This window comes from Thermobia domestica, chromosome 4 (genome assembly GCF_964235325.1).
Source record: "Thermobia domestica chromosome 4, izTheDome1.hap1.1, whole genome shotgun sequence".
NCBI lineage: Eukaryota > Metazoa > Arthropoda > Insecta > Zygentoma > Lepismatidae > Thermobia > Thermobia domestica.
This window is the reverse complement of record NC_137457.1, coordinates 254,281,180-254,297,644: the sequence shown is the minus strand read 5'-3', so window position 1 is coordinate 254,297,644 and position 16,465 is coordinate 254,281,180. Positions and strand designations below refer to the sequence as shown.

The window sequence follows — 16,465 nt, the reverse complement described above, 5'->3', positions numbered from 1 at the left end:
GTTCCAAGTTGTGTGAAACGGATTCATCCTAAATGCACAAGCGAATTTTGATATGTACAGTATCTTCAAATCTAATATTCTCCTAAATATAGGCAGTATTTTACAACTTTGTACTTTCACATTTTTTCTTGACAAGAAGTAGGGAACGAATTTTAAAAAAATGAAGATAAGTAGTGATCAGAATAAGATTAATGGCTGCTGAATCTAATAAAATAGAAAGAAAGAAATTATACTAATTATATGAAATTATTGAATTATTTGGTTATGTAACATATGCACTATCCATTGGTATCTGGTTATGTAACATATGAGCGATTCAATGCTTTTATTTGGTTATAATACATATGCGCTATTCGCTGCTTTTATTTGGTTATGTAACATACACACAATTCACTGCTTTTATTTGGTTATAAAACACATGCGCTATTCGCTGCTTTTATTTGATTAGTAACATATGTGCTATTCACTTTTTTTATTTGGTTATATAACATTTACACAATTAGCTGCTTTTATTTGATTATATAACATATGTGCTATTCACTGCTTTTATTTGGTTATTTAATTTATGCGCTATTCATTGCTTTTATTTGTTATTTTTTTTTTTTAAATTGGTAACCATTGCCACTTCGTAAATATATGTAATATAAAAACCGCGTTCTTCAAAACTGCACTATGCAAGGTATTCCTATACATATAAACTATTAAAAAGTAACGTTGTAAAATGATTATCTTACACGGTAGCATCACGGTATATATCCACTTTGGGAACAAAGTCCACCTTGGTATACATCATGTTTGGACACGAAATATTTTGCTTGGTATGTAACTTTTGTTTGAAATACGACTCAGATGCAAAAAGTAGGCAATCAACTTCTATTAGCAAGGCAAAGAGGTTAAATTGTCATGTATTTAATCTAATTGCTCTTGTATTTATATATTTCACTGTTATACAGTGTTTAAACGCATTTTACAAACCATCAAATAAAATATACCAACAACAGGATTATTTTTCATGGGAACTGATTAATATTTTCCATTTATTTCTTATGGGAAGAATTTATTTGGTATAAGTCTAAAGATCTGGAACGAATTAAGGCTGTATACCGAAGTCCCACTGTATTTCCTGGAAAGTATATGATTTTAAGTGATTATAACATCAATATTAATATTTTCGATCTAGTGTAATATGAAAGTAAAATTACCTCGACTATGACTCCTTTTCATGCCACTTTCCGACGTGGTATCTCTGGTTCGCCCGTTGTTAATGCCAAAATCAGACGTTCGACGACTTGTTCTCATGGCACGACCCCTCTTGTCCAGAATCAATTTATCTGCACGAACGAAGATGCCATGTTTTGGCCGGCAGTTGAAGTAGCGAACGCCTTGTACAGTCCCGTCATTTTTACCTGCAAAGTTAACGTTCTTTTAAATACAGATTCCAAAACACACAGGAAATATTTAGCAAAATAAAACCAGGAATGTATAAATTAGGGAACTAACACATTTAAGTTTCCAGTCCCAGTTGGAGTAGTTGTAAAAACATTTATTATATTCACAAAGTTATGAAAATACATGTGCCTATTTTTATATATGAAGATATCTAATTTTAACTCAAGGTTATTCATTGTACACAAAATTATTGTGCAAGGAACCAATAATTGTAAAACTAACACCTCACCTGATTTCGAAATGGCAAAGGATGGAAAGATTACTCGATATATATCCTTAATGACCCGTTTTAGTCTCGTGGTAAGTGGTCTTTTGATTTGAAATACGGAGTGAAAAAGAACACTTATTTGTGAGCTCCTACTACTGAGACACACAGCCCGTGAAGCAGCACGAAACATCTTTGCGGAGAAAGGGCAACATGTAGTTAGGTACGACCAGCAACATCGTGGTAAAAATTCGCCAATGAGGATGATGTGCGGTGGAGTGCAAATGTTTTTTGACTCCCAAGTTCAAAAGGTGGTATACTTAGGCCATTCTCAATTTGGCGGAAATATGAGTATCCACTATAAAGCACAATGCTTTGTATTTTACAGAGTAAAGTCTCTTCTACACCGTTCTCTTGCGTTTTCATTTCCACATAGTGTGTGGCGGAAAACCTATGGGACACGCTAGTATTTCATTAGCACGTCTACTGTTACGAAGGAAATTTCGAAGGTAACCTAGTATTGGGCAAAGAATCTCCAGCATCCAGAGAAGCCAGTAAATCAGGTCATTATAAACTGTCACTACATTGATCGTGTGAGGCAGGCAATTGTTGCCAACAAAGGTACACGCAACATCAGCAAAGTCCACTTTGATTTTCCCCAGAAGTGGAAAACAGAAATAATATAAAATCAGAAATAAATTTCTGGTTGTTTGAATTGGGATTTAGCGTCCCTTTCAGCACCGAGGTTATATGAGACGTGGACCTATAACTTAACGTGGAATTCGAACAATATGAACTACCACTAGGAATAGAACTCAAATCTACCGCTTCGAAGACGGGTACACTAACCATAAAACCACAAGGGATCTCAAAATAAGTTATGAATGTACATAAACTTTGTAAGATAGAGGTATATATCGGCCTTCAAGTAATAACGTATACTAAAATATTCGATTGGCATATAGCCAAAACATCTAAATGGAACTCCTAGGTTGTGCATAAGTGGCACTTGAAAAAGCTACGGAGTTTTACGCTTTGTTTCACGCTCCACACTAAAATTTACACTGGGAAAATTACCGGAAATTCCACTTCCGTTGCTTGGACACTGGAACCTTCATAAATTCCAAATTTTCCTATAAACATGATCAAAAACTGCATGCTAGCGAACTCCTTGTCACTCGATCTTCGAACCGAAAATATCCACAGGCCGATTCTTCTTCAACGTAGGATTCGATTCTTCAACGTAGAATTTAGAACAAGGTGAGGCGGTATTTTAAATCCTAATTAAACTTAAACTACGGGGTGACACATATTATGGACTTTACTTACTTAATAGAGCGAGAAGGTTGTACTTTCATGTGATTTTCAATTTGATAAAAAAAAAAAAAAGTCCCATATTTTAAGCGTTGATCCTTGTCCAAACGCAACTGCCTTGAAGTATCGGCTGTCATTTTGTTCATCACCTGAGACTGGTTAGTATCCAACACTATCATCATGCTCACAAATATAATAATGAAGTGAAATTTAGTTTCAAAACTTGCCTTAAAATTAGTTTCAAATAAGGAACATGTATTATTATTATTATTATTATTATTTAGTGTAAAGCTAACCGCACTACAACTAAACCCTATTGTATAATAAGTATACTAAAACTTATGAAGTGAAATAATAATTCTATTATTTATCAATACATTGAAAAGTTTACAAAATGGAGGAGAACCAATGAACATACACGAAATATCCTATCTACGATTATGAACAGAAACATAACAACAGCAGTAAAGGTTGAACTATGTGACCGAACGCGACTATAAACAGTAAGAAAAAAATATTTGCATTATTTCCAGTTGCGTCAGATCATCTAGGGGGTTCAAGCCTTAAGAGGTTATGAAAACAATAACAATAATAAAAATGAACGTACAATTTAATCCACGGACGAGTATAAACGCGTATTTAACATAACGAACATTTTATACTTTAAAATCAGTTACCTGTAGGTGCATCTAATTCAACACCAATCCATGTTCCACTGGCAAATTCTGTGGTACCCACAAATGCTACAACACCTGACGAATTGTATGGACGAATCAGAACACTCTCTCCAATTACCACCCACTCAGGGATTGGCGTCTCTGACAAACGATGCAGATCGGGTCGGGATCCGAACGAAGACTGACTTGTGCTATCGCCTTCGTCTGGAAGAAACAAAAGTAAGATATATATATATGAGCTGAAGTCGCGCACATGAATAATAGTTGAAATAGATACAATATAGAATGAAATACCTGATAATACAGAAATACACACAAAAACAAATTGTAAATTCACAATCTACAGAAAAAAATGTATAAGAGTAACTACTATGTATACTTATAAAATATTTTGCAACAAATTAGTAATTGCTTTTGAGGTATGACTTATCTGAGGAAAATTACCTCGGTTCATGAGAAGTGATAATTAATCAAGCAATATTTGTCAATGAAACGATATATCGAAAGCTCAAATTTCTTAAGTCGTATTTTTGTAAATACCAGGAACTTCCTCACGGATGTTACACGATACCGGTAACTACTCACACAACATATTCACACCCCGCTGGGATACCAATGCAAGAAAGGATTCGGACTCTCTTAAATAGTAGGTCCCGTGTTTATAACCCTAATGCAAAGTGAGCATGTAATGAGAAATCTCAATTACAATTGTAAGGCACACTATAATAATAAAAAAATGCAAAGCTTTTTATTTATTATAATACATTTATGTTGTAAAATTATATTCAATATGTACCGTATTTACCAGGGTGGATTGATTTAAATCAGTCTGATTTAAATCACGATTTTAATCAAGATTTAAATCACTTGATTTTTTAAATAAAAATCGTTGATTTAAATCAAATTCCGAAATGAATTAATTTAAAGTGAAAGTAAGTAAAATCCCGTTTCTCTTCTGTTATTTTGATTATGGAAGATAATAATCATAATACAATGAGACTCAAATGTATGTAAGCACAGTATGAAAACGAGTATCATATAGGGAACGATCAGGGAAAATCCCGTTTGAACGGGTTAGGGGTGAACCCTGCTTTCTTCTCTTTGTAACACAGGGTTTTAAAATTTTTATTCCAACGGGGAAATCACCATGGACATTTAAGATGAAAACTCTTTTGTGTCCACGTTTATTTGTTTGTTTCCAGATAATAGGGGCGTATTTAGGAGTCCGATTCCCTCTCCGAAACAAACAAAAAACAATATAATAATAATAATAATAATAATTTTAAAATTTTGGGCGAAATTTATGTACTAAATACATAGAAGTTCCTCGGGATCGTAATACGACAAATTTTGGATGCGTTAAAATATCGAATAATACTTTTGATAAAGTGGATACTTGACCCCATTGCAGAACATGCCGCGATCTGCGATGTGGTCGCAGAAAATTTGCCGCGCCTGTGCAGGAAAAAATGTCAGAGGAAATAAAATAGCCAACAGAAAAGTATAAAAACGTGCCTGCTATGTATAGATGTCTTAAATGCACGGACAACTCGCATTTGAACTGTTTTTCACGTCACATAAAGCATATTTTTAACAATCACAAATGTTTGTTCTTCTGGAACTGATCATCTTGAATTTTTTTTATTTTGGAATTCCTGCAGGAATTCGTGTTATTATTCAGTTCAAAATCTCTTGTCGTCGCGAATTCTGTCGAGGAATTTGAAGCTTAAAATATATAAAACGATAATTATGCCTGTTGTGCTGTATGATTGTGAAACATGATCGCTTCGCTGAGGGAAGAACGCAGACTGAATATATTTGAGAATAAAATCCTGAAACGAATATTCGGAACCAAAAGGAACGGAAATGAGGAATGGCGAAAACTTCATGATGGGGAACTGCATAATTTATACCATTCACCAAACATTTTTAGGGTCATCAAATCTTGGAGGCTCAGGTGGGCAGGACATGTAGCTAGAATGGAAAAAAGTAGGAACGCTTTCAAAGTTTTAACTGGAAGTCCAATCGGTAAATGACCATTAGGAAGATCTAGGCGCAGATGAGAGGACAATATTAAGATGGATCTCGCAGAAATAAGAATACAAAATAGAAACTGGATTCAGTTGACTAAGGATAGAAGTCAGGGGAGCTTTTGTGAACATGGCATTGAACCTCCGGGTTCCATAGGTCATAGAGTGAGTTAGTTAATTTTAGGCGAAATTTATGTACTTTATATGTATTTCGTGCCGCTAGCTAGTTCCAATTGTTTAAAAATATGCCCCTGCCAAATATCAGTAACTTTCGTGAAAAGAAAAGTGTCATGTTGATAAACATTGCTGTACTTTTTCCTTAATGCTTAAGAAACATTGTTTGGGATTGAAATAGGTTAACGATTGGGAATTAATTCAAAATTAAAACCCAATACTTTCACTTAAATGACATAATTAACATTTAATACTATTTCCTAATGTTTTTTCTTCAGTTCGCGACTTATATTATACGAAGAAAAAGATTTGATTTAAATCAAAAAAATCGATTTAAATCAAAAAAATCAACAAAAATGATTTTTTTGAAAAAAATCATGATTTTTTTCCACTCTGGTATTTACTCAAATATAAGAGCACTTTAAAAAAAAAAGTAAGGCTATTTTTTCAGGGGGAGGAGCTAATACGTTTCCGGACAAATGGCAGAAATATCGTAGATACCAGTAGATGCTATTTAATTCTTGTTTATAATAAATTGTAAACAATAACAATGAATTGAGAATTTTCACAATATAAAGTTCTATTGTGATCGCTTAATTTCCCAGTTCACAACAACGCAAATAAGTTCAAGCATAGAATATTTTTCATAATGAAGAGAGGTACTACCGGTAACTGTTATCTGGAAAGATACTTCTAATAACTGTAGCCATTGATGACCCGTTGGTTTGGTATTTGCGTGGATTTTTGCATTGTTGTTACAGGAGGTGCTTGGATCCGTAGAATAAACGAGATTCTCAAAACTGACGCAAATTTTTAGACATCTGCTTATATTCGAGGATATATGGTCTATAAAACTATTTTGTACGGTAATCAAGAAATATGGTATCAGTCAAATGGAAATCTTGAGATGTATCTCATAACGATGATATCTTTTTGATGCAATTACTTTGACGACCAGACCTTGAATGCATAAAAAGATAAGAATATCACAGCAAACGTGAAAAATAAATAATTAGACAGGACAAAGCTTTACGTAGGACTTCCATTCAATGTGCGAGGGAGGGAGTGGAAAGTTCGTGGCCTGACTAAGAAGGAAGCAATTATTTTATGTTTGTATACATTAAATGCGTAGATATATTCATTGGTAGTCACTGTGTGAAATTTCATTTCTCCAGTGAGGAGTTTATAGGACGCTAAGTAGGCAGAAGTGACGGAAATTTGTGACATGGAGAAAATCAGCAGGACAATGCGTACGATCACACATCCCCTTGTATCCATGGCAGAAATTCATTCCTATGGGTTCGAACTGTTGCCGCACCAGCCCTATCGCCTGATCTGGCCCCTTCGGACTTCACTTGTTTAGAAACCTGAAAGAGTTTTTTTGGGGGGAGACAGCGATTTTCTTCGGATGCAGAGGTGCAAAGTGCTGTACTGGGATATTTTGCAGAGCTCGAGAAATCATCGTTCAAAAGTGGTATAGAAGCGTTACCGAAGAGGTGGCGTATATGTATCTTGGTCGAAGGGGATTACGTGGAAAAATGAAACATAACATACCCAAATATTTTCTAACTTTGTAGGTCAGATCACGAACTTTCCAACCCAACCTCGTACTTCACTTCTCCACTACAAACAATATAAAGAAGTAAAGAAAAGACTCATCCAAGACCTTGACTTACCTTCATTGACTAGTCTTTCAACAGAGGAATTCTGTGGACTCAGATCACCATTCTGCGAGTTGCTAGAAATGTCCGAACACAACTGAATTCCCAATTCGCTTCCTCTACTAAGCTGCTGTTCTAGTTTATAAGCAGCTTTACTCTCCGAGATCTGGGGCCTTGCCATAGGGAAGGAGGCTCGATGCGCAGTCTGGCTCTTTAACTTTTTCCTTCTAACCACTTTGCCAGGTGGAAGATGAGTTTGGACAGTTGAGCTTTCAGAGGGAGAATCTTCAGCCGAGTTAGACTGGTGTGGCGTTGATGACTCGGTACCTGTTCCGCTGCTAGATGAAGACTTAGTATTCGCCGTGATATTTTCGTCCTTATCCCTCTGATGATTATTACTTTCAGCTGTCACCGATTCCTGATGTTGCTGGTTACCATCATTACTGCTTTCACTGGGATGGGAATTACTCGATTCAACAGTTTTTACCTCCTCACAAGTCTCAGTTTTTGATTCAGAACCCTGTTGTTGTTGTTGTTCTTGTTGGAGATCATTAGCTTTCGGTTCATTGCTCCCTAATAGACCCGAACTCACAGTTTCCACGAAATTTTCAGTTCCTTCGCTTGTAGAACTTGGAACTTCTGTCACTGGTTGCAACTCCGTGGCCAAAAGCCTGGATTCCGTGTCGGGAGTTTCATCTACGCTGATACTACGAATGGACATTGAATCTTCACTGGACAAATTTGTAGACGATACTGCTTGAGAGCCGTAACCACTGGAAAAGAACATACAATAAATGAAACAAAGGAAATGTTAAGAATAGTTCCGATAAATATCTACAATAACATTAATAATATTATGTACTTTATGAACCGAAATGAGTTTAATACCTATATATTAAAATGCTAGGTTTATATGTTTGTCTCCAAAGAAAAGTCTACATGTTTGTCTCCAATTCTTTCGACAATGAGATCTCGCAAACCACAGATACTAGGAACGTGCCGTTTTCACTGGTAGATTCCAAATTTTGTATAGATTGTCCAGTTCTAATTGAATATTTAAAAAAGACATCGCCGTTATTTCTTTATTACATTTTAAGGGTACACTGGAAATGCTGAAATTTAAAAAAAGCATAATATCCTACGAATTATGCATTTCAACACCACATAGTTGTGTATGTGGGTTGCATACCTCTCAGGCATTTGTTTTATGACCAAATGGTAATGAAAAACGAAGGATAACCATTTCTCCAGTCTAAGATGAATAGTAATTGTTTGGAGTGTTTTACCCAATGAACACCATATATCACTGACAATATAATTAATTGTGTGTATAATATATTTGGTTATTACATACTACATGCAAGAAGAAAGAAAACACTGAATTAGAAACTCCAACGGGACGTAGACTCAAATCTTACAAACGGTATGAGATATTGAAAAAAATATCCCCCTTATGGTACCCCTTGCCGATTTTTATCAAGACGTCCTTCACTTGTGTCTGTAAAGGGATATGTACAGATGTTATGAGGAATGCCAAGGAGATTCATGTTCATATGTGAATGATGCGATGTGTAGAGGAGATTGCAGGTTCAACTAGTCTTTTCTTAAAATTTGAGCAATATTATACTCTGAGATATAGGATCACGAGCTTAACTTCATTATATTTGAATTGTGTGTAAGACATTTCTCACATTTGAGTACAATGTAATACAACATACGTACAAACACCGTATACTCACGCTATTAAAAAAAAAATTAAAAAGAAAAAGAAAGGAAAAGATCACAATTTATGACACTTTGAAATACGCCATACTCTTATTCATGGAAGGATTCATACGAAACAAATATTTACTATCTCTTATCTATTTCAAAAATTTATAACAAACTTCAATAATAACATTTATTTGCGGTTGCTTTTAGGGAAAAGCAGATTTTTTTTATACACTTCAGTGACAGCTCTTGTGGGAATTCACATCGGTAAAAATTAAAATGTTATTGATACAAATTAATGGAAGAAATCTTCGTACACGAATTAATACATTAAGTAAATTTTCTTTTCTAGCTCGTAGCAATAGAACTTTAAAATTTTTAGCGATGTGGCTTCCCACAAGGACCACTACTGACACAGCTTTCTAACATGTACTGAAAGTTGCTCAACTTAGGAACATTTTTTTATATTTTGCTTTGCAGAAATGGGTATATTTGTGCGAAACTAAAGGAAAAATATGTTCCTCATAGTTTGATATTTCAGCTCCATACCGTAACGTTACAGGAGGATTGTACCAATAAGAAGAATACCAGAACAATTTTTATCGGGAGCTCACTTTGTCCCTTGGTATATATACTAAGGAACAGTGGTTATTGTACCTACTAGGAACAGTCTGACATCTAACGACAATCGACTGTTTTCAACGACTAATTTAGTTGTTACAAAACAAACGATAAAATTACTATAACGAAATCATATCCTGCTTCTTCTTTCTCAGAACTGAAATTTTTGCTTTAAAAAGTAACTTTAATAACAAGAATCACATATGCGTTTTAAAAACTAAAATATTGCAGTTTTACCACTTCATTTGTTGAAAGAAAAAAAAATGAAATGAATATGGAGTTAGGGACTTTTGATTTCAAAACGGTATATTCATAAGATCATTACAACAAATAGTGCTCATTATATACAAAATCTTATCCCTTGGTATATCTCGATGCATGTCCTTTGGTACGACCCTCACCCAATCATGAACAAAATTCAATTCTAGAAAGACGTGACTAATAAATTAAAATTACCTACATATAGAAACAGTAGATAGATATCTTAAATGTACTGGAGCATCAAGAAGGATAGTTCCAAATGTCAAAAGCAAAAATTACTTTTATACATGAAAAATTATATATTATATAATTTTCACTTATTTCCTTGTCGTATTCATGGTATGCATATCACTCTTGCGAAAATGATTTCTCGAAGAAGGAAGAAAGAAGTGACTAAGAAATTCAGGAGGGCTGTTGGTGCCACATTTCCTGGTACATCCTGTCCCTACGATGAGCAACTTCGCCTATATACCGATAATAAGGAGCGCTATTGAAAAATGTTTCACACAACAAGAGAAGGATGATATAAAACAGATTTTTGTGAAATGATTCATATCTCCTGTCTTCCATGACACTACTGTCGGACGTGAGAAGACCATACAAAATGTATCTGTACATAGTGTTCCTGAAGCTATGAGAACCGAAACCAGTGGCGTTAAAGGGAGCTAGTGTGGTGAGGAACATTTATATTTGCATGATGATCTATGCACCCAACAATTGCACCGGCTCAAATCGCAGTCGTGGTTCAAGCCTACGCTAACTGTAGATTCTTTATAACCTCTGTGTTGTATAAGAACGCAAAAACACAAAACTGAAGCTGTGAGATTTTTATGTGTGACAAGTACTTCGGAACGAAGTAGTAAGACAGTATTATCTTAATTGTAGGTGGAAATAGTCCATTCAAGAGTATCAACCTTTCACTTATGACATGCTATGACCTAAGCTACTAACATATTTGTTTTCGTCTTGTTTAGATATAGTAGATCAGGCCTTCCTGCAATGTAGTGTTTTTAGCCACACTAATTCCACATCTGTTTCACTTTCTCCCGTTTTACTCAAAATACCTATTTCATTTAGTGTTCCTTATTTCTCGTCTAAAGCCCATAGATGAGTAATAATAATAATAATAATAATAATAATAATAATAATAATAATAATAATAATAATAATAATAATAATAATAATAATAATAATAATAATAATAATAATAAAAACTGAAAAGCAACCAAAATCAATCTTACCTGGATGTTGTGCTTGGAGTGCCTGTTTTTGTACCTTGAAGTTCTACAAGAGAATCGAGAGTTCTTGAACTGGGAATTGTGGTGCCAACAACCTTCTTAACAGGAACAGTATGTTGATTGGTTTGCTAGAAGATAGGTAAACAAAAGTATTACTTAGAAAGAAAATACTAGCACTGGCTAAGACTAAGCTTTTATAGATGTATAATTGTAGTCTCACTACGGAGTCGAAAGACCCAAGTTTTAATAATGTGGCTTATTTATGCTCTAGAAAATGTCCTAGTAAAAGATAAGATAGTCGTAGCCCTGGTATGTAAAATGCATTGAACCAAACACAGTTATACCAATTATCTGAATATTTTATTTCTTGAAATTCTCATTTGTTCAAAATAAAAGATAAGTTTCACTAAGTCTTCACCAGGATAATATGACGTAGCAATAACGCATTTGTAATACAAAATCCGCCGCCAGTGCCACCACAAAACCATCAAAATAAGTGTGGTGCCTGTTAAGGATCGGTCGCAGTACATTCGATGAAGCTAGGTTTCCTGTATTGCCATGTTTAAAAGCCATTTTTGCCTTTTGTGTATTATACAGGTTGGGGATTTTCATTCGGTCATTTTCATTTATTTTATCTGTAAAAATTAAACAACAGATTCTAATACTAAAGAGAAAAATAGGAAAGGTTTTTTCTTAACTCTACAACTTATTATTTATTATTTTTTAAAAAAGAAGTTGCAATTAGTTTGGGAATTTTCGAACATAAAACAACATATTGACACACTGACAGGTAGGTGGCAGAGCAGAGTTTTAACATCAGGCATTCTTCATGTTCTGTTTTGTAGTTACGAAGGACGGAAACTGATCTCTTGAGCTGCTGAAACTATACATCGTTTCTACTACACAAGGTACCAAGAGATGTGGTATAATAAATATGTCCTCCTTCCATATTATTATAACACTTGCATGGATGATTGACATTTTCTACTATGGATCGCAATAGCTCTGCATGAATTAACCACATAAATATGTTGGCTACCTTTTTTTTAAAAAGTTACAAATTCTTTGGAGTACCAGAGTTTTTGATGTCTCTCAACCAAAAATCACATGGGCTCAAATCGGGTGAGTGAAGTAAACAAGCTAAAGGAAATTAACGACTAAATTATTCGAACATTTGCAAAATGCTGTCTTAACTTCACTGTACTAGCAATAAAATGTGAAGAGGTGCTCCATCCTCGCTATTAAAGTTGGAACAACGAACTTGACCAACATCTCTGAACATCCCACACGATTGAGGGAACAAGATACAAATCCTGTTTGAGGAATTTTCTTTTAGAAGTTATAGAGTCGATGGTAAACGATACAGTAAAAAAGAAAGAAAAAAGTAACTTTCAACAGTGTAAATGCTTTTGTGGAAAGACATAAAACGTTTTCTTCCGCGCAAATGCGACACTTCTATGTGCCCCCATTGATATAAAATATGACCTCGTCGCGTTTTATTAGCTAGGCACATCCCGTCTCTATTTCAGCTGAGAGTATTAGAATTCTGTGCGAGTTTTCATATTGCATTAAAATATACGTTAAATATAAGTAACCTTACACGAAGAAGAATTCGAGTTTCGTTTCACAATGTGAAACTATAGTAGACTTCCAAATTATGGGGATTCAAAATTGAAACCGGAAGCGAGGTATCTATCACTTCCGGTTGCAACAGAGGGATAGTATCAAGATGGAACCTGTTCTAGAAATGCTAAATTCATATGAAAAACAATTTCTCGCCATCTATTACCGTTCTTGGTCTAAAAGGATCAACATTGAAACCACATTCTTGCATTCTTTCACTTCTGGTTTTAGTAGAGAGATACGAGTGGAGATAGAACCTATCCTTGGGACGTGATTCCCCCCCCCCCAAAAAAAAAAACTCCTGGTGTTCACGATGATCAATGCTGAAACCGGAAATGGGTTTGATTTCTATCTCCTTAGCTTAGAATAGAGGGTTAAGAGAGAATACAAAACTCTTTCTTAGAACACTGAATCTAAATCTAAAATATATCTATTACCGCTGTTCTATGATGACTCAACGTTGAAACCGAAATTCATGGATTTCTACCGTTTCCATTATGAATAGAGGGATAGGGATGAAGACGGTATCTATTCTTGGAACGCTGAATTCATATCGAAAATCACATCTAGCTATCTCTTATCATTCTTGATCTACGGAGATCGATTTTTGAAATAGAAATGGTAGTAATTTCTATCGTTTGGTGTTAGTAGAGGCACAAGGGTGCACATGAAACCTATTCTTGGGAAGGTGAATCAATTCCAAATAAGCTGCTTTTTGCTACATATAACCATTTTTATTTTTGATCTATGGTGATCAACGTTGAAATCGGAAATGACTGATTTCTATCACTTCCGGTATGAATGCAAGGTTTAAATGGGAGACGGAGCAGTGACACTGAATTCATATCGAAAAAGTATTTTTCACTATCTCTTACCGTTTCTGTCCTGATACCTGTCGAGTCGGACGAAAAGATATAAATATGCTATTAAAAAAAAAAAAAAAAAAAAAAAAACATATTTATGTACAGCATAATTTGGAATTTTATAAAGAAAACCCAGCAACTAGACAATATGGCATATCCATTTACCTATGTGTTGTGCGTGAGCACTGTTGTGTCCTAATTATCCATTTCTTGTTTTAATGCAGGAGTTACAAGTTGTTCACCATTTTAATGACCGACTGTTTGCTCTCACTCGTCATGGTCAACAGGCAAAAATTTAGCACTTTAAATTTCATAATCTCTCTATATAAAAGAAGTTTTGACTGACGGACTGACTGAATGATCAACGTCCAGGCCAAATCGTTTAAGCTAGAAACTTGAAATTTGGACAGGGCATAGAATTTGTGATGTAATATTCCAATAAGAAAGGATTTAGGGGGATTCAACGGGTGGGGGATATCTATATCTCGAAATTTCTTCCGATACTTTAGGGATATGAAACGCGACAAATGCGAGGCCGTAGGCCGAGCAAATTGTGAGGATGGGAGCTAAGTCTCAGCTAGTCGAAAGCTAGTATATATATCTTCAAATTATTGTAATCATTGATCTCTTTAAGTTCTAAGTTCTACCTGGATTTCCGAATCCCGAAAATGGCACATTTGCTTCAACATAGTGTTGATAATAAAGTTTCGAAAGTAAAGCATACTCAGGCAATGTCGAAGACACAGCACTTCCATCTTATTGCACTGCTTGTGCCCAAAAAGAGTATGTACAGCGTCGAATTAAATAAAGTTATGTCGACACAGCACTGTATTATCGTCTGGTGTTATCATTTGCGGCTGTTTGTGTTTTGAACAAATTAAGGTTCCATGGTCTCCACGTTGTATCTGTCAAATCTGGGTGGAGCTCCCTTGTGGCTTCATAGTTATTGTACGCATCTTTGGCGCGGAGACAAGAATTCGATTCCTCACGGAAGCTCATGTAATTCGAATCCCAAGGCAAGCTGTAAGTCCACACCTCATACAGCCTCGCTGCTGGGTGGGACGCTAAACCCCAAATCAACTAACCAAACAAGCATTACCCGAAGGTACTTCTGCTAAATACCCGTTTCAGGGAGGAACAGTTCACGCCGAATGAAATGGAAACTCTGGAACATCTCATAACGTCCCTTATCGACGAACGTTACAGGGATCTGCTGCTTGATAAAGTTTACTCCTTTGTTTGGCTCAAGCACCACGCAGGCGACCCGTATCTCAGCAATACAATGCTTAGCACATCGTTCCCGATGGCTGACTGGTTTAATAAGCACTCCACGAATGTGAATATGCTTGCCTTGTCCACGAGGATCCCCGATTTTAATCCCATGAAGACATCTGGAATGCTGTCAAGAGGTATGTTCATGCCCTGGACCCTATTCCGACCACACTTCGTGGATTATGGGAGCTTGTGCACAAATTATAGATCAACATAGCTACCAGACGTTTACGGTTTCTTATGAAGTCCATGCCACGTTGGTGAGCGCCGTTATCAAAAAAATAGAGGATGCTTTATGCTACTAATCAGGTATCTCTAATTTAATTATTCATAAGTATATATACACAAAGTGTAACAAAAGTCAGGGATCATTGGCAAATTTTGTTATGAATAAAGATACGAAAAGAAACTGAAGGATAGGAAAATTTTTGGAAATAGGTAGTTATCAATCTAAAATGGTGGAATTTTTCCAATCACGCCAGCTATTAGGCCCCCATACTAGAAGGCGCTCTATCTTAAATGAAAAAGCAGTGTTGTCGGTTGAGTAGGTTCTTCCCTTGGGCTTTCACTACACAAACAATACAGCACCATTGGGAAACGAATTCGAGATGTTTTAAGTGTTTTCATACAACAATGTACACTTTCCCCGTGTCATTTTTGTGTCATTTACGCTCCATTTGAACAGTCTACTCAATTGGAAACGTTGCTTATACATTTAACATAGGGTGCCTTACCAGCGGAGAGCCCAAATGGCTGGTACAACTGGGAAAATTCCCCCATTTTATATTGAAAATCATCTATTTTCAACAACTTCCCTTTTTTTCCATTTTTCGTATCGTTACTCATAATGGAGTTGGCCTATGGCATCGACTTTCGATACACTCGGTAACTTTAAATCTCAAAAAGTTACAGTATAAATCCTTAATCATATACTGTACACTCAAGATATACGGCGCTCTAGAATTCTAATTAACCAAAGATGTCAATTCGTGCAATGTATCTACTAGTCCAAAAATCAAGAAAATTGAAAATATGGTTCAACTTGAACCATTTTAGGATTTTTTGTTGTTTTCTTCGTTTATGATTTCCGTGCAAATTACCTGATATGATTCGAATTCACTGAATTCTGGCTCGCTGTGCGTTCCCTCCGTGTCTGCTTCCAACAATCTTCCTGGTCTCACGGCTGGCTTTGCATTGCTAGCGACATTGGCTGCTTCCTCTTCCTCGTCGCTCTCCAAATTATGCAGTAATGGAGCAGACTCCCTCACATACTGTTCTTCGTGCAATGTGGTCATGCGAGGAGCAAGTTTCCCAGGAACAGGATTAGGGGATGCTATAAGTACAAATAAGTACATATATAACATCTG

General features: G+C 35.5%; 1 protein-coding gene across 3 annotated transcripts in view; it reads right to left on the bottom strand.

Moving 5' to 3' along the window:
* The window catches only part of Khc-73 (Kinesin heavy chain 73), a 571,786-nt gene that overhangs the window by 15,148 nt on the left and 540,173 nt on the right, over nt 1–16,465 (bottom strand). For all 3 annotated transcript variants that reach the window (XM_081755750.1, XM_081755751.1, XM_081755752.1), the window contains 5 exons: nt 16,199–16,431; nt 11,344–11,468; nt 7,526–8,283; nt 3,646–3,849; nt 1,203–1,406 (listed from right to left, as the gene is read on the bottom strand). In XM_081755750.1, coding sequence (XP_081611876.1) covers nt 1,203–1,406; nt 3,646–3,849; nt 7,526–8,283; nt 11,344–11,468; nt 16,199–16,431 — 1,524 coding nt within the window. The remainder of the gene's footprint in view (nt 1–1,202; nt 1,407–3,645; nt 3,850–7,525; nt 8,284–11,343; nt 11,469–16,198; nt 16,432–16,465) is intronic.